The sequence below is a fragment of the Schistocerca nitens genome, chromosome 1 (genome assembly GCF_023898315.1).
Source record: "Schistocerca nitens isolate TAMUIC-IGC-003100 chromosome 1, iqSchNite1.1, whole genome shotgun sequence".
In the NCBI taxonomy this organism is placed as follows: domain Eukaryota; kingdom Metazoa; phylum Arthropoda; class Insecta; order Orthoptera; family Acrididae; genus Schistocerca; species Schistocerca nitens.
Genome location: NC_064614.1, coordinates 356566661 through 356593087, shown reverse-complemented (window position 1 = coordinate 356593087; position 26427 = coordinate 356566661). Strand labels below are relative to the sequence as shown.

At 38.3% G+C, this 26427-nt stretch overlaps 1 protein-coding gene across 1 annotated transcript in view; it reads right to left on the bottom strand.

Moving 5' to 3' along the window:
• The window catches only part of LOC126248845 (transcription elongation factor SPT6), a 181317-nt gene that overhangs the window by 78933 nt on the left and 75957 nt on the right, over window positions 1–26427 (bottom strand). The window contains exons 10-11 of the mRNA XM_049950270.1: window positions 19462–19604; window positions 15617–15918 (exon numbers count right to left, since the gene is read on the bottom strand). Coding sequence (XP_049806227.1) covers window positions 15617–15918; window positions 19462–19604 — 445 coding nt within the window. The remainder of the gene's footprint in view (window positions 1–15616; window positions 15919–19461; window positions 19605–26427) is intronic.

The window sequence follows — 26427 nt, the reverse complement described above, 5'->3', positions numbered from 1 at the left end:
CATTTCTGTGTGAGAGTGAAAGAGCGATAAAGGCGACAGATACACTTCTGTACAGACCAAACATTACACCAAGTTAGCGGCAAGCTGCATTCACCACATATAGACTTTCATCATTTAACAATAGTAATCAGAGAATTCAATTATAATGGCCAATCCGTGACAGGACACGTTTTTGGACGTTGTTAAAATAATTTTGTTCTCTGTTTCATGTGAACTACGACGAGACAACTTAACTTGGAAAAGAGAAGAGATACTCGCAGGCGAATTAGTTGGATCTTCAAAGAAAAGCAGCACGCTGGGCGCAGAAAAAAGGCCAGATCTATAATTTTGTATTAAAGCTTGCTAGTATTGAGGAAGTAGACGTAGATTTGAACATTTACGAATTGTGTGCATGCTACATGTAGATTGGTTGAACTGCCCTAGTTGCATTTACCTGAATAAGTACTATAAGAAAGTAGCCACACAGAAGTATTATTGTGTGAAAGGAGATATATACATATTGACTGTAGAATATTTATATGGTTTTAACTAGAGCAATGTTTAAGATGAGTCAAGCAGAGCAGAGCAACACGCAACAGCCTTCAGCTGTGAGCACGGATGATAGTGATGTAGTAAGAAGTGTGGTAGAACCGATCGCTACAGATAGCGTAATAGAACGCCCTGTAGACACGGCTGGAGATGTAACAGCAGGTACGCAACATGGATTAGATCCATTGGTCATTATCATGAGGCAGATGCAAATGTTAACTGAGACCATGAATAATATGAATACGAAATTAGCCTCAGTTACTGAAGGCCAAGAAAATATGAAAATTGACATTAATGCGAAGTTAGCCTCAGTTACCGAGGGGCAAAATGATTTGAATTCGAAGTTAGCCTCAGTTACCGAGGGGCAAAATGATTTGAATTCGAAGTTAGCCTCAGTTAATGAGGGGCAGGAAAATCTGAAAGCTGAGATTAAGCAGCAGTTACACGACAGTTTTTCCGAATTAGAGCAGCGGATAGAGGCGAAGACAAAGGAACTTAAAGATCAGGCCGAAGAGACGGAACGAAAATTAACTGCACAAATAGAATTGGTTAAAGCTCAATGTGAGGAATCTACTCACCGCGTACGTGTAGAAATGAAGGAGTATGTGGCTATTAAGATAGACACCGTACGGGAACAGGTGGAAATGGTTCCGCAATTAGTACAGAAGCAAGATGCCATGTCATGTGCAATTGCGCAACTTCCTGAATTGGCACATACGCAGACGAACTTAAAGGAAAGTGTGGAACATCTGACAGAACGTCAGGACGTTATAGACCACCAAATTAATGTATTAATGGGTAAACTATCCGAAATCACATTAGAAAACAAAAGGCTAATGTGTGAAAACGTTGAGCAAAATGTTAAAGCAGCATTCCAGAGTCTATGCGGCAAACAGGAAGAGAATTTGTTTGCGAAAGGACTTGAGGAAGTGCGACAGCAGTTAGGTGCTGATTTTGAGAAATGGAAACAAACGATAGCAGAGTCGATACGCGTTTCACAACAAGGCTCAGAACAAATGAATACCGGCCAGCAGCAGAAGTTGCCAGCGACTATAGAGCCAGTTACTGCACATTCGCAAACGATACCGACTTGTGTGAGTAACTCGAATATTAAATTGCCACGAGCTAGTTGTTCGCGCGAAGTTTTATCGGACGGAGATTACGAAAGCCTGTGCCATGCCGAAGAAAAAATGATAAAGCATCGGCAATTTCAGATTTTTAACACTGACAAAAGGGGGGTCCATCCGATTGTTTTTATCAGGAGTTTTAGAGGAGTGCTACCCAGAAATTGGTCGGAGTGGCAGAAGATCAGTTTCGTTACTGGGTATATACAAGGTTCGGGGGCGATCTGGGCCTCGGACATGACATCTGTTTGCTCGACCTATGACGATTTTGAGAAAGCGTTTTTAGCAAAATTCTGGTCAGAAGGGGTACAGGAACGCCTAAGGCAGGAGGTGCTCTACCCAGAGCCTTTCCCTTTTTCGAAAGGAAGCCTTAGGAAGTATTTTGAGAAATATATAAATAAAACTAGATATTGGGACAGACCTATGCCTTTGCCAGATATAATAAACATACTTAAGGCAAGACTACCAACTAGTATACGGAATCAATTAATTTACGGCAATGATAAAGACTTGGACTCGTTCCTCACGACGTTAGATCATATAGACATTATAGAAGAGAACAACCAGAAAGCCCGCAACAATAGATTCCAATATAGGGAGATAGAACCTCCGCCAAATGGTAGGCAAGGGAACGCACAGAGATCGATAAATAGTGGAGAAACCCCTCAAAATATCAACAATAATACCGGCAACAGTCTTGCGAGGGGCTATCCAAGGAACAACAGGAATGGGAAACGATACAATCCCGTATGGGGGAACGAAAGGAATTTCAGACCGCGAGCATGGAACAATAACGGTAATAGAAAGTGGAACCAACCGGGGGGAATAAACTCAAATAACCAACACCAGTGGGGACGGACATCTACGAATCAACCGGTGATTACCGAAGTGACGGATGATGTCAACCACCAGGCGAATCAAAATCCAACAAACTAGTAAGGACCCACTCGTGCCCCGGAGGAGCGGTCAACAATAGGTTGAGGGGCAACAGGATATGTGTACCAATGCTAACGTACAATGATGGACGATTACTGGCAGATGAATTGACCGAGGACTTAGAACCCAAAGATGAGGATAAGGAACAGGTGGCAGTAGCCGAAGTGCAAGTCATTTTGGAGACTGTACCTATAACGGCGGTTTTAGACACAGCTGCAACCACGAATGTTATTTCGGAGGCTCTATTCAACAAGATCAGAAATATAAGACGAGTACCAATTTTTCCAGTTCAAAATTGTAGAATAATAGGCGCCGTTGGGGCCAGATCGGCTAATGTAAAAGTGCAGTCACTACTTAGTGTAGAAGTAGGAAATGTAGCAATATTAAGCACATTCCTTGTTGTGAAAAATTTGGTGGTAGACTGCATTATCGGAGTCGACAGCCTACGTCAATACGGATGCAGAATAGATTTTAAAACAGGAAAAATTTGGTTAAATGTAAATAAACAAGAAATTGAGTTGGACTTGTTGAAAAGGGAAAGCCTTACCAGAAAATATGATAGTGGGATCAGCGTGCAAGTAATCAGGACTGCACAGAATTCTAAACAGCACGTAAATAATGAGGTCCAAGTCAAAGGGGATTTCGGTCAATTAGTGTATGAGAAATTAAATGAATCCGACTCCATTATTGAAGATCAGAAGAAGCAGCTCAAAGAATTATTATTAGTGTATGAAAACGTGTTTGACGAAAGGCCAGGAGTGATTAAGGGATACATATGCCATCTCTACGTTAAGCCGCATGAAACATATTGTAGAACTTTCTATCCTGTTCCCTGGAGGCTAAAGGCTCAAGTCCAAAAAGAAATAGATCACATGTTGAAATGGGGTTTGATCGAACCCTCCACAAGCCCATACTGCTCCCCATTGTTGGTCGTGACATAGCATACCCGGGATCGAACAAAATAAAAGGGTTATTTTCTCATAACGACTTAAAAAAGTATAATGAAGATTAGAAGATAGTGAGTAAATGAGTAATGGTGTTCCGAGTGACAGAAATGAACGCTCGTAAAAAACATAACCATAAACTCTGTGTGTAGTGATAGAAACCTTTAAATTGAAATAGTTAATCAGTAACATAGAGTATAGAAATAGTGACTAACTATTATTATCGAGTGTTGTAAAGAAGATAGTGGAGATAGGCTTCACCTGTGTTGGGGTGAATATAGGACTTTAGCATTGCTAATGTCATCAAGAATGATTAAGGATCTGACTGAACTTCAAGAAAACGAAATGTTTCCCGCAAGTGACGCTAAATAATCTAAAGAGGTTCCGAGTGAATATTCATATATAATCTCATGTGAACGCTTAGATGTGTAAACGTGTGAAGGAATGTGTTGTGGTAGTGAATTGTGAGTGACGGTTAACGCCGCAAAGATAATTTCCCGCGCAAAACAGTTGACGTCGGCGCGAGAATTAAAATCGATATAGACGATACAGAGATGCTTTGTAAGAGACTCGCACCAAACGCGAGGATAAACTGATTCATGTTGCACGTTAAAAGGAATAGGTGTTATAATTAGAAGTTAAGAGTTTTTAATTTATTAATGAATGATTAAAGAAAGTAAATATCCATAGATTCAGTAGTAATTTAATGGTTCGTGTTCGTTTGAGAATTTTTTTTGTGAAAAATTCATTTCCATATATGAGCATGGATGAACAACGTATGAATCAGAGAGTAAATGAAGGAGGTGAATCCGCATTTCTCAATGATAATAACTTTTACATTTCAGCGCTCAAACGTAAAAATATATGTATTTAAAATAAAAGGTTTTGAGTATAGCTAAATTATATGACTTATCCAGGAAATATGGATGATGTCTTGGTATAAAATGAACTACACTTTCCATTATTCGATGATTTGAATCCAAAATCTATAGTAAGTTACATGAATCCTTTAAATTACGAAGAACAAATCAATGATAGAAAATCTGTGAAAACTTTTGGACTTATAAACACAAGTGGGGAGGCAAAGTAAAAAAGAGTATTCAAACGAAAAAATCGGATGATGCTTTTGGCAACATCATTAAGTAATCGTTGAATTCCGTGAAGTATGTCGTAACAAAAAGGATCCATGAAGCCATAAGGATTTTGCTTTCAAAAAGGAGAATCTTGGACGGTGCAACCTAATCAGTTCTCTTACAGGAAGAGTTTCCCTTTTGGTCATTGCTAATTCTTTTGGAATGAATGTTGCATGTGAATTCGAGTATCCCTGATCCCTTTACTCTTCCCATTGTGGGCCGCGTAGAAGATCAACTATAGAGAGGGCCGCGTAGAAGACCGACTACAAATGTGGACGTCGGGGACATGCAAGACCCGGGGGAGTTTAGCACCGCAAGATATTGTACAAGAAGCAAGATTGTAAAGCGCGAATTCACGTTATTTATTGTAAAACGTTTTTTTTGCTAGAGGCACAAACCACTCTTCTCCAAATTGTGATACAAATTGATCCCTGTCTTTCCTTTAGAGATGAATTTCAAAATTATTTTTGTTCTTCTATAGGCTTTCCTATTTTCTATGTACCGGAGGCTGGGGGTCTAATCTTAAGAGGTTTTCCAAGGTTTCCCTGCTTAAGAAAGTTCCCGAATGGGTAGACCCTGACATCAGTTCATAAAAGATCATCTTCCTTGGTTGTGCACAGCAAACATAACACCTAGATGCACGTAAAAGCAATACAGCCGCGGTACCTGTCTCGTCATTTCTTCTGTCTTCAACATTTCTTTTCTTCGTCTGTCTCAAATAGAATATTCTTATTCAGTCGGAGGACTGACAATCATCACTTCCGGGTTATCCACGCTAATAGATAGCTCGCGAAGTGTGTTCGGTAAATCAAAATTGAGCTCACAAACTTCGCTCGCTGCGAGGGGCATTGTAATCTACCCACTGGAAAATTACCCTCTATCACGCAATAATTAATAATGGTCAATCAAATCATCCACATTTATTTACGTTTGAAAAGTATCTGATCAGATTTCCTAGTAATATGTGCGCCGACAGCTCGTCGACGCCAAGGTATTTTTCTAGTACGTTTATTCCTTGGAACAACAGAGGTACGAAAATGTATGCTCCATGGTTATTGTAGTTATAGAGAGAGAGAGGAACAGCTTCGGAAGTATTTGTTTGAAGATTATCGGACTGCTAAAAGAGTTTTATTTATCCTTCTTCGCGCTAAAGCGAGCTAGGAAAGAGTATAGTTTGTGCCGCTAGCGCGATAGTAAAGAGAAAGAGAAACCTGTACAAGAAATTGGAAGAGACTTGGAACCAACACCAAACGGAATATGTATGGAAATGAATTAATATAATTTTGCCTCAGAAATAAGGTTTGTGAACATTTTATTATAGAGTGAATGACGAATGAGTTCTCTGTCTGAATCATTGATGATTGTCTGGGCCCTGTAATTAAAGGCTTCGTCCACATCTGAAATTTTAGATCTGTCGTAAACTGAACGAATGGTTCAAACGATCGATTTTCCCAACTGAATGCAGCGCTTAATAATAATAACCAATGCAAAGATCTTTTCTAGCAAGCCAGCCGCTGAAAATTAAGACGAAGGGCTCCACCAGAGATTCTACTAGGCTGATTTCAAGTAATTAATATAGTTTAAACTGTATACAGATAAAGAACATTTCTGTGTGAGAGTGAAAGAGCGATAAAGGCGACAGATACACTTCTGTACAGACCAAACATTACACCAAGTTAGCGGCAAGCTGCATTCACCACATATAGACTTTCATCATTTTACAAAAGTAATCAGAATTTCAATTATACCTACTAGCACTGATAATCATATAACAACATTAGTGTGTGAAGAAACACAGGGAAGATACACAAATACACCATCAGAAAAAAAAGTACACCTGGAAAGATGATAATTTTCATCTGATGATGGCATATGCCACCTGGGAGATAGTAGATATACTGATAATGATTTCAACACCTTCCAACAGATAATGCAGCGGCATAGCAATGAGAATGCCGTCTGTGCCTACCCTTTCATGGGAAATGAAGGCTCAGTGTGGTGTAAACGTGTGAAACAGGCAGGAAACCATGCCGTGGAGACTCACGCATGCTTCCACAGCCAACTGAGCGAGTTTGAATGGGGTCAAATTGTGGCCTTCCAAATGGTGGGATGGTCCTCTTGGAGAGTTACCATTCAAATTGGATGTGCTGCATCCTTTCTGCAACTACGCTGGTCTCAGTGGTCAGTGAACATTCTCACACCTGTAGATGAGGTGAGGTTCTGGACATCCATGAAGCACAGATGCCCACCAGGATCATCATATTCTAAAGGCAGTAGTGGCAGATTGTACAGCTATCACAGCACAGATAAGAAGCTTGTGAGCCCAGACATGTCTCCACAAACAGTTGTGAATCAGTTATTAGCAGCTGGATGATGGGAATGCACACCTCTAGCCTGTCTTTCACTCACAGCACAGCATCGGCGTGCTCAGCTCAACCTGTTATCACAGGATCACTTGGCATTTGGAGTGGTGCACCATGGTCTTCAGAGATGAAAGCAGATTCTGCCTGCATGCAAGTGATGGTCCTTTGCACTTACAAAAAGTCTGGTGTACACCACAGAAACATAGGTTATGAAGAAGAAGGAAAGGGGAAAAAAGTAAGGTATGAGGAAGTGAGAGAATTTTTCAGAAGTTGGCTAGTGAGTGTTGTCTCATAGAGTGCAACTGTTCAAGGCACACTGGTCCCAACCCAGGAATTATGGTCGAGGGTGCAATAAGTTACAACTCTCATTCACCTTTGGTGTTTCTGGAGAAGATGCTAACCCGTACTCTGTACGTGCAGAACGTTGTTGACCCCTTCTGTTGCTATTCTTGCAGCAGGAAGGTGATGTGTTGTTCCAACAGGATAATGCTCACACACATGCTGCCTGTAAAACTCGATGTGCACTGCAAAGCATGCAGCAACTTCCCAGGCTAACACTAACTCTGGACTTGTCTCCAATCGAGCACATGTTGGATACGATGGGACAAGAAACGACTCGTCAACCAACACCCTACCAGAACTACATAGACAGATTGAGCAGGTGTGGAATAACATATCTGAGGACAATATTCACTATCTTTACAACCGATTGGATGCCAGAGTCAGCGAATGCATTGCAGGCCGTGGAACTACACCATGTACTAACATGCGTGTTCCAGCATGGGTCGATACTCAGTATCACATAGTCGCTTGTGCTATTGACCTTGTAATCATATTGTGCATCCCCATATGCACTGTTGCAACAATAAATCTTGAGCGAATTGGAAACCTCTAAAAGGGGTGTACTATTTTTTTTCCAGCAGTGTACAAGTCAGGCACAGAAAATAACACATGTTAACTCACAAAATAAATGTTCTGAAAGAAGAGAATGAACTGTCTCTTTCATATTTCATAGCAGTGTGGATAATATAATGACACGAATGGCAAGAGAAATAGCACAATGGTAACAGTGAATCTGTTTGGGGACGATTTGATGGTATGAGGGAATGAGGAAAAGGAAGTACAGAGGCAGTTATACATTTGAGAAAACGTTGTGCAAGAATATGTTCCAAAACTTAATGCAAAGAAGTGTGAGCTAGTAATTAAACAAGAAAAAAGTACAGACCTACAGTAAACCTTACACTGGGTGCTGAGCAGCAGAAAACGGTGGAAAGATTTAAGAACCTGCAGAGTGTCATAAAAGAAAATGCAAGGAATGACAGAGATGTAAATGAATGGGCGACTCAAATCGACAGAAAGGTATGAGAGGAATGATATGGAACAACAAAGTCCACCAGAAAAATAAGATGATATACCAAACACATTAACGTATCAAGTCTGGTGTACACCACAGAAACATAGGTTATGAAGAAGAAGGAAAGGGGGGAAAAAGTAAGGTATGAGGAAGTGAGAGAATTTTTCAGAAGTTGGCTAGGTGCAACAAAAATGGAAAAGATGAGAAATGACAATGTAAAGGTGGTAACACTTCTACAAGAGAAGATTGAGGAAAAAGGATTAAAATGTTATGGGCATTTGAAGATAATGGAAGACACAAGGAAGCTTGGGAAGATTCACGACATGAAGGTGGAGGGCAGCAGAGCATGGGAAAGCCTAAGGGACAGGTGAATATAAGTAGTGGAAGAAAGTATGTGGAAGAATGCAGAAGACAGGGCCTAGGTAAAGAACAGGGGGCTGGTAGGAAGAACAGAGAAAGTGGAAGGGTTTGTGTCACCAGCAACTGGCTACATACACAGGCAATATTAGTTCCAATGTTGCCTGGCTTATGATCCTGGAAGCAAGTTCAATGGAGTTATGTGGTCCTCAGACAATGTAAATGGTATTAAAATTTGTTCAGGAAGCCAGCAAATGCAGAAGCTATTCATCAGAACTTTGAGCTTCCAAACCTAAAATGCCTGTATCCCTGCAGCTGAAGGGAATAAGGAGAATGGTAGCCAAAAGATAAGCTGGAAGATAGTTACAGCAAAATCATAGAACATAACTTACACTATTAAGAGCAATAAAGTTAACAGTAACTGTCAGATACACAAGACTGAAATACACAGGATTGGGATTAACAACCATATCAGATCAGGGTAGGGGATGCAGAAAGGAGCAAAAGTTTCCAAATAACTGTAGGTTGGAAATGCAACATTTTGAGATGACAAGCATTTAAACTAACGTGCCTCAGCTAATAAATATTACACTAAAGAGCACAGTTACTAATTAACTTAGCTGAAGATAATGATTTTGGCTGAACAGTCAAACTGGACAACATTTAAATTCCTATCTATAGGTCGTGATGTTAAAGCTCGGCTATTAAATTAACCACGCTAAAAGTATTGTATTGCCGTAACCACAGCATAACAAAGGAGCAGCTTAGTTGGACAAAACAACACTGCTAGGTACACCCAAATGCGTGCTTACAGGACAAACCTCCATGTGCTTGTCGCTGATTGACTGTTATTTTATGGCTGCAACTCTACAACAGTGTGTTTCTGATGAGTGATCTGGAAATTTTTGCTATATTCAATTAACCCTACCCTGTTCTGACATTGTCGTCATGTTGTTTTTCTCCACACTGTAAAGTGGAAACTCATTTACATTTTGGTAACTATGAAGAAATGGTACTTTAAGAAAAAATGAGATGGTAGGGAAACATTGTGTACAGATAGAAAATGTGCTAAGGTGAAGGGTAACTCATTCTGAATGAAAAATTGAGACAGAATAAAATGTAAAGGATTAAATTACATCAGACATACTATTCATGGTCTATTCTCACATGAGACTTATATATAGACAGATGAAAAGTTCACTTACATTCACAAGGTAACAATAGATACACTGACAAAATGCAGGTATTTTGATCACACTTTTTCAGAAGCAGTGGTCCTCCTTGCTTGAACAAGGAGGGAAGGGGAGAGAATTAAACACCATATTAAGGAAATATTGCCCAAGAGCCCAATTTTAAAAGAGGAATTGGTGTTGAATAGTATGGAAACAAAACACACAAAAGTAAATTAGATTTAAAAATCTACAATAGTAAAAAAGCTCTAGGACAGAAAACACACTCATAACATGGATATAAATTAATAATTAAAGTGAGGGGAGACGTGAAGTAGTAATAACAGCAGGATGGATGGATGGATGGACAAACGAATAGGAGCAACATGGTTATGTTATGCTACAGTAAAAAGCTGAATCAAAACAAACAAGAAAAAAGGATGCAAATATGACGAGGGGGGAGGGGGGAGGGAGGAAGAAGAAGAAGACTTGTGAGTACAAGGAGAATTACATACGAAATAAATGGGAAGTAACAAGCTGCTCTTACCACTAATAAGTGCTGTGATCTTCCTTTTGTTACTTTCATTTCCACATCTGCCCATTTGTATTCTTGCTAAATCTCATCTCCTTATCTCTGAACTATTGGCTATATTGTTCGATATAGGTCATTCCATATCAACTCACTTAGGTCTCCATGCTTGACCATCTCAGATTTTGTCGAAATTTTATGTGAAGATCCACACATGTCCCCAATGAACAATGGTAAAGTTTAACATTCTTTGAAGCAACACTGGCTGAGATATAGTCATTTTTTTAAAAATACTTGCACAACTTTGTGCAAAGTGTGCATGAACTTATGGTGACTTGGAGCTGTTATATCTCTGGCAATAGTGCGTTGAAAGAAATTAAATTTGGTCACCTTGCACAATCTTACACATTCTCTTAAGAATAAAAATTAAAAGTGTTATGCAAGCAATATTCAGTCAGAAAATGTTAAGAAAAATCACCAGAAAAAAGTCAAAATTTGGCTTCTTAAATCTCAGAGACTAAATGTAAGACAGACACGAAACTTGGTATGAAGTAATGTAATAACACAAGGGTGTCAAATGTTAAGTTTCATTTATTTACCCTTCCCAATAACGAATAAATTAAGTGCCAAGTTTAAGGTTATTTTAAAAGGTAAAAAATGTGGTATTTTCGAACTGATTTTGCAAAAAAATTATGCTCTACACAAGTCTCCAAACTTGTCACATTAGAAAGATCATGGTTTGAACCACAAAGCAAAGTGTATTTAATTATTCAACACAGGCTAATAATGCCATGTAATTTGATGGGCATGAAAAAATGTAAACTTTGGATTCTCACAGAGTAAACACAAGCTGGACATGAAACGTAATACACAATAGCTTGGTACCACAAGTGTGTAAATATAAAATTTCATTCATGTACTATTTATAAATAATCTACAATTTGTCACGAAGATGATGAATTTGTGAAGTAGCAGAAACAAGGTATATGTGACACTTCTTTTACACATAATGTTTTCTAATTCAGCTTCAAAACCACTCTCATTTGAAATAACATGTTTTTAAGCACCCCCCCCCCCCCAAACAGTGGATTTTATTTCCATTATTAGCTAACAATCATACATAATCTGAGGCAAAGTAGCCATAAAAACCTGATATAAATAAAGTTTTAACTTTGGCTTCTTATATGCATTGATTAAAGGCATGATAAACACGAAACTTAGGACACAACAACTTAGCAACATAATATTTTCCAACATAAAATATCATTCATATACTGCTTTCAAAATTTCTACAAAATTATTTCAGATTAGATTTGTGTACAAATTACAAAAATAGATGACACTCAATTTACTTTTTGAAAATTGGTTTTCCATAAGTGATTTCAAACTAATCACAGTTGGAAAGAGCATGTTTTCAAGCATCCAGAAAAACCATATTCGATTTTCCAGTGTACACAACAATACCTGAAAATGACAGACATTTTTGACAGAATGTACCATTGCAACAGGCTACAGCATGGCAACCTGTTGTTCATGTTTCACTGCATGTGTTCCTATTTTTAAACTGACAAGTACTATTGCACTACTAAATTGTGCCGGTGCATGGTGACATTTTCACTACCTGATCAAGAACATGAACCAGCAATCCATCTCCACAGGGGTGACACAACACTAACTATGATTGGGTTTCTTCATCTAGATTCCCAAGCCTTTAATTTGGTTTCTTAATTTACAATCCAAAACCTTGTGGTGGTACCTGTCTGCTTACAAAGTACCTTTTCTTGAATTCTCAAATCTGTAAGAATATCTCACATAGGTGGCAAGCAAAATGTAACATCAATTTTGATTTTAAACTTCTTGAAATTGCAGTTCACGTTTTTCATTATTTTTGAACAACTTTCCACAGTTCACTTTCTGGAATTTGATACTGCCGGACAGTTGATTAAATTACATTAATACTTGTTCCATCATTCATGAACATGACATTTCATAATGATGTGGAACTTGTCAATGATATTAAAATAAAGGAGAGTGTGGAAATCCTGTCTTTCAGGCCAATGAAATGAATGAGCCGTACCTTGAGGTTGCATAAATTTTATCATAACATCATTTTGTTCCATTTATATGTCAACAATGTTGCCAATCCACCATTCATTATTATACATACAGGTAATGTAGTGGCCAGATAACAGCTCAGCTCAGTCATTTTGAAACTTAGCATGGCTGTGCTAGATAGGTGTGCAGAAAGGTGTACAGTATACTGCTGCATCCGTTTTCAATATAAATTCAAAAAACTTAGCAGTAATCCACGCGGTTTCAAATTGAAACTGAAGAGTCCTCTTATAGGTCACTCCTCATGTTCTGTTGAGGAGTTCCTTGTAAAACTAAGCTGATTCCTATGTTATATTGTTGATTGCACTTAAATATACGGCTTGATTTTTTTGGATTCATAAACATTTTATTTTATCTGTCATTACTTTTATGTTGTAATTTCATGTACTGACATGTTCCATGACCTTGGAGATCTCCTCCTCAATTTGGTCCTATGGAACTAGATATATAAATAAAATAAAATAACTCTGGCAACACAATTTATTGTGTCATTAGAAACTTTGCTGATACTAATTGAGTCAATGAAGTAGTACAAACTGATGACGTTCTCTCATACCAGCAACCACGCCGTCTTTTTGCCATCTTATTTCAAGGAACTTTTTGCTTTCCTATATTGCTTGTTTTGGAACACACATATTTGATGCCATACACATTTTGGTCATGAAAGTTGAATTGATCTTTAGGCGGCATCAGTTTTTGATTTGTAGATGGCCTCTGTTGGCTTGTATGAGTAGCCACTGACTTGGTTGTGCCACCATTCCCAACACTTGCAGATTTTTCGTGACTGATGCCAAAAGTGTTCCATTCCCTATCACTGTTGAAATAATCTTTGTGGCTATACAGACTGACAAAACTTTTATAATCTTTATATTTTGCAGCAGAGACATCACTGAAATAATGTTTTTGTTTTAGCTGACAAAAAGTCAAACAATTTTTGAATAAACATATGTACCTGTTGCAAGTGATCCGAAATAATGCAACAATGAACAGTTTGCAACATGCCCTCATTGTCATAATATGCTACGAACGATGTAATACAGATTGTGAATTTTCCCTATTAAACCCCTGAGTAGCATCTTGAACAACAAACTAACAATTTTTAATAAGTCTTTGGAACCTAAATTAAGAAACAAAATAACAGGCTTGGGAACCTGGACGAAGAAACCCACCCATAGCTGGTACCGGATAACCCCAATGGCAATGGAATTGCTGGTTCTTGTTCTCGAAATGGTAGTGATAATATCACCATGGACCAACACATTTTAGTGAGATATTTCTTGTCAATTTAAAAACACAAATCACATGCAACAAAACACAGACAACAGGTCACTGCAATTTGGCCTATTGCTGTGGTACATTCCCTCAAATTTGTCCATCATTTTAAGGTACTGTTAGTGCATACAGGAAAATCAATCATGATTTTCTGGATGTTTGAAAACATGTCCTTTCCAAAACATGGCCTTTCCAACTTTGATCAGTCTGGAATCAATTATGGAAAACAAATTTTATGACAGCAAATTGAAAGTGATCTATTTTTCTAATTTTTAGGGAAATCTGGTTTGAACTGATCTTGTAGAAATTTGGAAAGCAGTATGTGAATGATACTTTATATTGGAAAATCTTATGTTGTTAACTTGTTGTGTCCAAAGTTTCATGTTTATCGTGCCTCTAATCAATGAGATATAAAAAGCCAAACTTCATATACAATGTAATTTTTCCATCTACTTTGCCTCATTTTATCTAGCATTGTTAGCCCACGTTGAATAATTAAATATGTTTTGTTCTGTGGTTCAAATTATGGTCTTTCTAATAATCCTAGTTTGGAGATATTTATACAACATTATTTCTTTCCGCAACATCAGGTTGAAAATATTACAGTTCTTACCTTTTTACAAAATCTTCACTTAATTAATTCAGTACTGGAAAGTGGTACATAATGAAACTTTATGTTTGATATCCTTGTGTTGTTAGGTTACTGCATTCAAAGTTTCACGTTTTAAGAAAATGGAACATCTACAGCAGTCCCTAAGATGTTATTTATTGCATAGCTACCAGTTTCGGCACTTCGGTGCACCATCTTCAGGCCCTAGTTGATCAAGATCCATACATATGAAGCATCAGTGACCAACATAACTGGTTTTTTGCACACTACCTGTAACTGTGATGTTGACTCTCCAACCATTAACATTCCTCCAGTCACAAAGATGGGGGAAAAAAAAAGTTAGTCCCTGAGATGTAAGAAGCCAAACTTTGACTTATTTTTTGGGTGCCAATTTTTTTCAGCTTTTCTGTCTAAAATTTTCTGGCTGATTATCACTCATAAAATTCTTTTCATTACTGTTCTTCTTAAGAGAACATGTAAAGTTGTACAAGATGGCCAAATTTTATTTCTTTCAACAAAATATTGCCCAAGATATAACAGCTCAAAGATGCCAGAAATTCACGCTCGCTCTACACACAGTCATGTACGGAGTCAAACAAATGATTGTATCTCGGCCAACATTGCTTCGACAAATGCTAAACTTTACCGATGTTAGTTGGGGTCCTGTACAAATGTTCACATTAAATTTCAATGAAATCCATGACTGTCGAGCAGGAATATGTTCTGAAATTAGGCAATCTGATATGGAATGACCCACACAGCAATTTTCTAAAGTATATGGCATCTGAATCTTGTCTATTATGCTCCACTATTAAATTCAATTTAACAGACTTCCTTATAACATCTGCTTTCTAAAACCTCCATAAATTCCTACTGGTCTCCTCTTTACTCCGTGTTTCTGTTGATCAGAAGTGTTCTTTGTTTCACTTGGAACTGAACTTTTGCGAAATCTTCTAAGATAAACTCTGCTCACAAATGCAATGATACAACTAAGAGCTTGACAGTGGACATTTATTTGTAATATCATTTTGATGTGTGTCTGTAGTGATACACAAAAAATGAAAAAGATGTCAATATCTCTGTTAATCATCTGTCATACTATAAATGTGGTGCTAATGTACTGGAACTGATCAATCCATGAAACAAATCACCTAACATTTTCCACGAAAATTTTATACAGCCTACCTAAGCCAGCTTTTCTGCACATTGTGAATGGACCACTACGGACAGCTTGCTTCACCGTTTCAGTTTCAGTTGGTTCCTCGACAACTTCAGGCTCTTCAGCTTCATTTTCTTCCTGTTCTGCCTCTTCTCCATCTTCTCCCTCAACAGGAGTCTTTTTCCTTTTGTTGCGACGAGCTTCCAGAGCTGCTTCTCTCTGTTTAGCTCTCCATGCTGCCTGCATGGCTGGAATTTCATGTGAGTAATAAAGGAGGAAATGAGAATGTACATCCTTTAACTCTTCTGTGGTCTGAACAGATTTCAACCTGTAAAAGAGAGAGTCACACAATATCCATAAAAATTATCAGTTTTTTCTTATTAAAATAGGGGACAAACACAGAAACAACACACTAGCAAAAAAGCAACAAACATGGAAATTTATGTTACATCTAATATGCAACTTTTTCTCCCAGTTCCACTGTGTAGAAACTCTTGCAATTGTATTACATAAACAGGACATATGTTTACAGAACATCTGCTTGTTACCACTTACCCAGAGTGCACCTCCAGTACAAACGCACTGTTACTATCATTCCTTAAAAATTCATTCATTTTCCAATACAGTGCATTGATCATAATCAACAATTCTGTCTCAATTTTTCCTGTAACTAACCAACAGGTACTATCCCATCTCTTTGATTTTACCTTATTTCCTTCATCATCCATGCAGTACCAAACTTCAACACCCGTGGACTTTTTTTTGCTATTTATCTACAGCAGACCTGCTGTTCTTTATACTGACACGTAAACATAAAATAAAATCTCTGGATTAGAATTTGTTAATTAGCATCCTCAATATTAACGTCCTTACCTACTGGTTCATGGTTATTGTGTGCGGGGTCACACCCAGTGTAAATCCTGCTCTATGCCACACACATAAGAAAATCAATATTTTATTTCACTTAAGAAGCCATGGACCTTGAGAGCAGTACATGACTAATACAGACTCTCCATTTTGAGCTTCTATGACATTCACTGTTTTTCACATTTTGTTGCTGCCACCTATCTCTGACATCACTGTGTAATAATTACTCATAGACAGTATGTGGCAGCACTAGCAGTGGAGGGCATACAAAGCATGTCCAGGAGAAGGGTGGTCATGCAGAAACTACAGTTATTGTCATAATGCTGAAAACGAGTGATTCATCTGACATACAAAAGAGCATGACCATAGGCTTTTGGGCCAAGAGTAGAAGCATGTTTGAAATGGCTAAGTTTGTACACTGTTCACATACTGCCATGGTTAAAGTATACTGTGAGTGGCAAAATGGCACATCCGTAACTGGCACCAAGGCAACTGTGGTGCATCACAAGCCTTAGAAGACAGGCATGAACAACAGTTGTAGAGATGTGAACAGCGAATGGACAGTAAATGTTGAGCAACGGACTGTCCAAATGAACCGAAGTGCTATCAACAGTGTCGTCTCAACGACTGTTCAGAAAACGTTGCTGTGCATGGGCATCTGCAGCACGCGCCTTGTTCATGCAGCCAAGCTGACTGCTGTTCAATGGTGAGGAAGTATGCAATTTACATGCCAGTACCACAACTGGACATCCACTGGGTGATGACAGGCGGCCCTATCAGATGAAACACATTTTATGCTCCATCAGTCAGATGGTCACTGGCATGTATGGCTTGAAACGTCTGAAAGCAAACACTCTGAACCAATCATCAGAAGCTTCCAAGCTGGAGAAGGGTCTGGGGAATGTTTTCATGGCATTCCTTAGGTAATATCATCATTCTGGAAGGCACAATGGATCAACATAAATATTCATCCATCCTTGGGGACCATGTCTACACATACATGCAGAGTGTTTAACCTCAGCAGGATGGCATCTACCTACAGGACAAAGATATGTATCACACAGCTCACAGTGTACATGCGTGTTTCGAAGAACACCAGTAAAGTTTACCGTACTCTCATGGCCACTAAACTGCCGAAATTTAAACCCAATCAAGACTCTGTGGGACCACTTCGATGGGCTGCTAGTGTCATGGATCCTCACCCGAGAGACTTGAAGTCAGCATGGCTCCAAATATCTGTTGGTGCCAGAACCTCATTGACTGTCTCCGTGCATGTCTCACGGTGTTCCATGCTGCAAAAGGTAGTTATTCAGGCTTTTGAAAGGTGGTCATATTAGTGCGATTGGACACTGCACTTGTTACTTGATATCAGCATAGACAGAAGGCACTGCCTGATAAGAAACATTGAACCTAATCACATTAAATATGTGGCTAAAATGTTAATGCTAAAAAATATCTGGTCAGCACCAAACTATGCAAGTTTTGCGTTATGTTTATCAGATTATGTATCAATTTGTATTCTTTGATACTTTGGTTGCCCTTTCTGTTTTTTACACAAGGTGTGGTCATTTTCAAAGTAAATCTACTATTATTCACAGTAAAATTGCTTCAAAGTCAAATCAACTGCACCACTTAATGCCCAACACCAGGTGGCTGTGATCTATCAGCTGCCATGCAATGCTGTCAGTGGTACTGCTCATAAAGCTAGCTATGACAACACAATATGTTTTGAAATCATAGTGCTTGAAAAGGGAACTTGCTGTTTACCTTGTGTTTTGGGCAACTGTAGTTAGCACTCTGGATCAAGAGCCGTAAGCACTGAGAATTATATTGTTCCTTTTCATCTTCTTGACAGGTATGTGACCATTCCGAACTACTAAGGAAGACAATGAGTTCCAACAAGCTTTCAATGTGTTCCGCAAAAGGGTGAATACATGGAATTAAATAATAAAAACCTGATATTTTGCATGGACAAAAATATTGAGCACAAATCAGAATTACTTTTTTCCTCTTTATGGTGTCATAACACACTTTTAAACTTTTACAGTCACGATTCGATCCAATGTTTCATCAATTAAAGTCAACAGTGACTTCTTCCCATATACTGGTTTGGTAGTCATGCAGTTACCTTACCATTTTTTTCTTTTTACCTTCAATCATGTCGTCATACTGGCACAAGATGATTTCAAACAATAAATCATTTTCAGCTGTGGAGAAGTTTGAAGAGTGTGCCTTCTTCTGCTAATTTCCCTCCATCTTTACAACTTTAAATGTTCAATAATAAGTACTTTATTTCTGAAGGTATGATAATCAAATGCAGTTAAAGTGTAATAATAATGTGTATATCCAATTGGCAGTATTACCAAGTATGCTTTGTGCTAATTAAGATCAATAATGAACCTTGTTTATTTGATAAATGTCTAGCATTATACAATGTAGCAGTTGTGACCTGTGTTCATTTACTGAATTAAGATCAAAAATGATCTCCAGTCATTGAAGTGTAAACACTTGGCCCTTAATGAGCACTTAATTGAAGGATAATACACTCAGATTTATTATTTTGATATGAATATTCAAGTATGCCTACTATGTATTTTACAAAATTGTGGAACAATTTTATGAAAATAAATTTCATTGAAATTTTTGCACCAGTGGTATACATCAATCACGAAAGAGCAAGCAGGGCTTAGCAGTCAGACACCAGGATTAAGATTTTTCTTGTAAGACATGAGAACAGAAACACACACACATCCTAACATTAACATGAGAGTACTATCTCCTGAAGTGAGTGTGATTCTCTGATTAGATGCACTAAACAAATCATGATTATGTATGATATGGCCTCATAAACAACATCCTTTTTAATACAAAATGGTATTTAAGAAGCTGTCAGTCTTATTAAAAACCTGTTGATACATAATATCAAACAAAGCTTCGATTCAAATCATTATACAGACTGAGGAAAAATCAGTTTTACATATAGTGTTTACAAAATTTCCTATACCTTTCAATATCTTCTTCCTTTAGTACACGAACACTGTCTGGAATTGGCTGGTCAGGATCCTTCATCAGTTCTTCTGCCTGATAATCCCGCATTTTTTCAAATAATGACAATAAATTTGTTTTCCTTGTTCGTAGCTGACACCACTGAAATGAATCAAAATTCATCCAATTGTTAGTTGTTTTACAGAACATAAATAAGAATCAAATTTATTGTAGATCCAAGAACATTACATCAACATTCTAAGTTACCAGGGCACATTTCTTGTTTCTGAGCAGTAGGTACAATCCAATATTTCACATTTATACACATTCCTAGCACTTTGTAATTTTAAATCATTTTTCAATAGGTTTTTACTTGTCTCATACGTTTCTCCATTGTCTCTAAAGAACATGCCCTGCTTGTGAAAGAGAACTATTGTATTATCATGTTTTCTGTTTACAAACTCAATCACAAATTCTGAGTAAGTTAACAGATGACTGCATAATTTTTTGCTACATTATATCATAAACTTTGACATTAATTCATTTTATTAACCCTTTGACTGCTACAGATGTGCTCTCTACATACCATGCTGAGAGCGGCTTTATCATTGCTGTACAAGGGGCATTTGAAAAGTCCGTGCAAAGTCCGAGTGATGGCACCACCGGTGCGTATCAAGGCCATGTTTAGTTAGTAGCATCTTTGGAAGGAACGCACACCAAGTTTATGCCATATTGGTCTATTTCTTTGTGTTTGGCATTCGTGTGAATTAAGGAAGTCGATTGATTGTCAAAAAATGGATGAAAAAGATTTCGTGTAGTGATTAAACATTACTTTATGAAAGTCAAAATGCCTCAGGAGACTAAAGAGAAGCTTGATAAACATTACGGTGACTCTGCACCTTCGATTAGAACAGTTTATAAGTGGTTTCAAAATTTTCGGAGAGGCCATATGGGCACAAGTGATGCTGAACGTTCTGGATGCCCTGTGGAGGTTACGACTCCGGAAATCATTGATAAAATCCATGATATGGTGGTGGATGACAGAGAGTTAAGGTGCGTGAGATTGCTAGTGCTGTGGGCATCTCAAATGAATGAGTACATAATATTTAGGATAAATATTTGGACATGAGAAAGCTATCTGCAAGATGGGTTCCACGGCTGCTCATGCTTGACCAAAACTGGAATTGTGTGAAGTGTTGCAAGGATGGTTTGCATCAAAATTTTAAAAAAAGAAATAAATGCCAAAAATGGAAAAATATAACAGAAAAATTGGCAAAATAATACTAATTTTGGCAGTAAATAACACAAAATTTGGCCATAAAATAAAACAATTTTTTCCTGTCTCTATCCGTAATCTATGGGGTCAAGAAATTTCACTAATACTTGTATGGAAGAAGCTCAGAACTGATCACAGATCATAAGTCTCTGGTTCCAATATTCGATCTAAATAAACAGCTGCCAATAATGACAGTTTTACAATGATCAGTCACACTGACAGGATGTAATTGCGAAATCAGATACATGTCCATAGCAAAACATTGTGATGCTGATGTCTCATCAAGGCTGCCTACTGACGTGGATAAAAATGATTTGATATGTCTGAAGAAGTTAATAAACAAATCAATTCATTTTTGGTTGATCACAGAAAAATTCAAGAAGCTGTGAACAAATACGCAGTACTCAAAATGACTCTGCATTATGTGAAAAATGTATGGCCCGACTGTTGCCAAATGATATAAATATTTTGGAGCCATATCTTAACAAAATGACTGTCTTGAGCACCAGCCATGACTTGTCACTTCTTCAGTCAGGTTTCACAAGGGTTCTCATACACAAAATGTACCAAAAGAAAATACTGAAGATTCTTCATGGTGAACACTGGAGTTTCATCAAAATGAAACAAATGGACAGAACATGTTGTTGGTGGCCAAATATGGATGAAGAAAATAAATAAATGGTTTTACAATGGCAAAAGGTAAAACAAAACCTATACAAGGATTTTCAAAACTGGTCCCAAGCAACAGAACCATGGGAAAGAATTCATACTGATTACTTTGGATCATTTTGGAAAGCATCCTGATTCAAAATATTTGAAATGACATCAACAACTTCCGAAGCCACAATCAAGGCACTCAAAGATATCTTTGCTATAGGTGGCTTCCCCCAGAACATAGTGTGTGACATTGGTACACAATTTGTACCACAAGAATTCAAAGATTTCTGTGTGGCAGGAATCGCACTGAACATCTGGCTACAACTCCATCTCACTCTGCTTCAAATGATGGTGAAGCAGGCAGATTTGTCAGGACTTTCATGGAAGCCATGAAAAAGGCTAACTGGGTTCCACAGAAAATGCTGATTACTTACCGAACAACTCCAATAACACGAAAATCAGCTGCTGAACTACTTCATGGCCAATGGCCAAGCATCACTCTATCCCTGATCCTTCCATCAAAAGAGAAGGCAAAGCCAAAGAAGAGTTCAAAATTACAGGTTGTTTATCAAGTGTATGCCAAAAATTTCTCAAACTATTTATCAACTGGATCACCAAGGAACACTGGCAGTGTAATCAAACAGCTGGGAAATATGCTGTACACTGTGAAACTGCCTTATGGAACTGTCAAAGGGAATTAAAACAACTCATAAAATTTTGCATCTTGTAGAAAAGACGATGAACGGCACTTAATTCGACTGTCTCCTGGATCAGTAGTAGAACAGGATGAAAAATGGACCCCTGGACACTTTAATGACTGAACCATACAATACACAGATTGAGGTGACATCAACCAGACTTAGGAGATCAACAAGGATTTGTTGAACTGGTACAGCCCATCCTCAAATTAACTAGTGAAGAAAGGTTATATTTGAACTTTTCTTCATATTAATAGATTTTCAGTTTTGTATTCATTTGTTATTTTGCTACACTCGCACAGGTTACAATATGATTGTACAGAATTACTGCTTTGTGTTTTGTGTTAATAAGGGTGTGCATTAAAACACAGGCTATCACAAGAATTATGACTACATAATCACTACCCAAATAAATTATTAGGCTGGAAGATTTTATATGACTTTGGACTGACACACGCATTTAGGTCATTTCCAACCTTAGCTACCAGTACTGTGTGCTAGTACACTGTTATTTCCATGTTAGCTTTACCTTGTGACTATGATCATATACAGACAACATTCACTTCCCAACACCTGCAACTAATAATCTTGTTTCATTTACTATACATAGTAGCAATGAAGAGTGTCATCCTTTATCGAAGGTTAACTAGACTGACTGTGAGAAGCAAGCTTTCAATATCGAATGAGACCTTTTGATTTCAATTGATGCTACTCCCATCAGTCACAATAGAATCTCAATTTTGTGTAGCGTTGCTCATAGCTATTGCGTTTGTGAATGAAGAGTTGTATTGTTACCTGTTTGGAATTAAAGTTTTTATGTCCGTTTTCAGGCGGAGAATTTTAAGAAGAGAGACAGCAACACTCTCTTAAGGAAAGAGATAGTAAAAATTCTCGAGAAAGTTAAAACTCATCATACAACACTGAATGAATGAACTAAGACATCGCATAACAGCACCTGTGGAAACTGTAACTCAAGACATGCTTGCTGCAGTGTTGGAAAAATCTGAATACCGCATTTGACACATTCCGTGCATCTCAAGGATGCATATTGAACACCAATGAAAAGGATGAAATAAACTTTTTCAGTTTCCCATTTATCAAAAATCAAAATTCATAGTATATGTTTCTTAGTTCCAGAAATATAGACATGCCAATTCACATGATTCTTTTTGATACAACCAGTATAGATAATGCACTTCAAAACCCCCCAATAATTAGGCCACTACAAAGGTGGGAGATAACAACTACTCACACATGCGTCTTTGCATGGGTTCGATAAAAAGGAGTAGCAACAATACCATAACATGAATGATGTGCCTTATACGGTATGTATGCTATCTGTAGCTGATAGGAAATGGTGGGGTGAAGTATGCAATCAGCAGAACAGGTTGTGTTTGAGTCAGTTGCGGTATGTACTATCTCAAAGTTGGAAAGGCTAGTTCCAGCACTTTAACAGTATGTCTGGGAAATATGAAAAAGGTGCGTCAATCAAGACTGAAGTGGCACTTGGTCGGAATGCACAACAATATTTCCTTCTGGCGATGCATCCTATCAACTTTCGCAACAATACAAGATGCCAAATGACGAACCTTGTGCAGGAGCTCTGCGTATTTGGCAGTGGGAGATACTAGAACATCCACCGTATTCACCAGATATGAGTACCCTGATTATGATTCGTTCACCAAAATGAGGGAACTACTTCGTGGTACATGTTACAGCAAATAATAAGAATAATAAGACACCATATGGTGGTCCTAGTGAGACATCATCACAGATGGATGCACTGACAGTGTATGACGTCTTCCACGTGGGTGTGGAAAGTGACGAGATGTGAGACAGGCATGTAATAAAGTGAATTTCACTCAATGAAGTCTGGCATGAATTATAACCAAATTGCCACTACTTTTAATCCACCTAATGCATATCACCATACCCGTTTATTTTTACTCATAAAAATTTGTCAGTAGTCTTGTATGAAACCTGTTTACAATTTTGGTTTGCTATCTACATGGATTTCCACTTACAGTACTGCCCTGGCTGCACACTTTTCTGGGTTCAGAACTGATGTCTTTAGCTTGAATTTACTTTGGCTTGCACCACAGCACATTTACTTGACATAAAATACGACGAAATACTCCAACAATACAGTTTGATTACCATCTCGTAACTGTCGGACCTGGTGGTCTACCGGTACAGTGCATGCCTGCAAATCGAGAATCGTGGGATCAAATCCCAGTCGAAGAACAAATTTTTCAGTCTGCGTTTAATCCAGCCTTCATCTCTTAATGATATGAGGAGATGGTAGAAACAACATGTGGTGCGGATTCCACATTAAACTGTGGATTCCCTTTCCCCAGTTGGACAACTGGTGTACGTTAATGATAAGCAAATCGCCAAAGTCGTGTCCAATTGAAAGACTTAGACCAGGCCACTGACAAACGCAAAATTTATTATTATTATTGCCCAGAGGTACATCCTGATGAAAGGTTTCATGTTACACAAGAAGGCATTGGAAGTGGCCAGTATACTCGAAATTGAGACTCTCTCTGTATCCAGCAAGTGGGTGCAAGATTTAAGAAACATTATAATGTGATTTACAAAGCTGTATGTGGGGAAGAAAATAATGTGAACATAAAAACTGTTAGGGAGTAGCAGACTGGTGAGTTAAAAAAATTTGAACAGCACTATGAACTGAACAAAATTTTCAATTTTGATGAAACAGGTCTCTTTTTATCTTTCTACCAAGAGAATCACATGTGTTCAAAGGTGGAAATTGGCATGGAGTGAACCATTGTAAAATTCAACATACAGAAATGCTAGGCATTAATTTTGATGGTTCTAAAAATAAAACACTTTGTGATTAGCAAATCAAAGAAACGACATTGTTTTAAAATGTGAAAATTATGCCCACATACAAAAATTCCAATCACAAAGCATGGATGTGTCAGAACTCTTCGAAGAAATATATATATATATATATATATATATATATATATATATATATATATATATATATATATATATATATATAAAAACAAAGATGATGTGACTTACTGAACGAAAGCGCTGGCAGGTCGATAGACACACAAACAAACACAAACACACACACAAAATTCAAGCTTTCGCAACAAACTGTTGCCTCATCAGAAAAGAGGGAAGGAGAGGGAAAGACGAAAGGATGTGGGTTTTAGGGGAGAGGGTAAGGAGTCATTCCAATCCTGGGAGCGGAAAGACTTACCTTGGGGGAAAAAAGGACGGGTATACACTTGCACACACACACATATCCATCCACACATATACAGACACAAGCAGACATCTCACAAGCAGACATATTTAAAGACAAAGAGTTTGGGCAGAGATGTCAGTCGAGGCAGAAGTGAAGAGGCAAAGATGATGTTGAATGACAGGTGAGGTATGAGTGGCGGCAACTTGAAATTAGCGGAGATTGAGGCCTGGTGGGTAACGGGAAGAGAGGATATACTGAAGAGCAAGTTCCCATCTCCGGAGTTCGGATAGGTTGGTGTTGGTGGGAAGTATCCAGATAACCCGGACAGTGTAACACTGTGCCAACATGTGCTGGCCGTGCACCAAGACATGTTTAGCCACAGGGTGATCCTCATTACCAACAAACACTGTCTGCCTGTGTCCATTCATGTGAATGGACAGTTTGTTGCTGGTCATTCCCACATAGAATGCATCACAGTGTAGGCAGGTCAGTTGGTAAATCACGTGGGTGCTTCCACATGTGGCTCTGCCCTTGATCGTGTACACCTTCCGGGTTACAGGACTGGAGTAGGTGGTGGTGGGAGGGTGCATGGGCCTCAATCTCCGCTAATTTCAAGTTGCCGCCACTCATACCTCACCTGTCATTCAACTGTCCCATGCACCCTCCCACCACCACCTACTCCAGTCCTGTAACCCGGAAGGTGTACACGATCAAGGGCAGAGCCACATGTGAAAGCACCCACGTGATTTACCAACTGACCTGCATACTCTGTGATGCATTCTATGTGGGAATGACCAGCAACAAACTGTCCATTCGCGTGAATGGACACAGGCAGACAGTGTTTGTTGGTAATGAGGATCACCCTGTGGCTAAACATGCCTTGGTGCACGGCCAGCACATCTTGGCACAGTGTTACACTGTCCGGGTTATCTGGATACTTCCCACCAACACCAACCTATCCGAACTCCGGAGATGGGAACTTGCTCTTCAGTATATCCTCTCTTCCCGTTACCCACCAGGCCTCAAAATCCGCTAATTTCAAGTTGCCGCCATTCATACCTCACCTGTCATTCAACATAATCTTTTCCTCTTCACTTCTGCCTCGACTGACATCTCTGCCCAAACTCT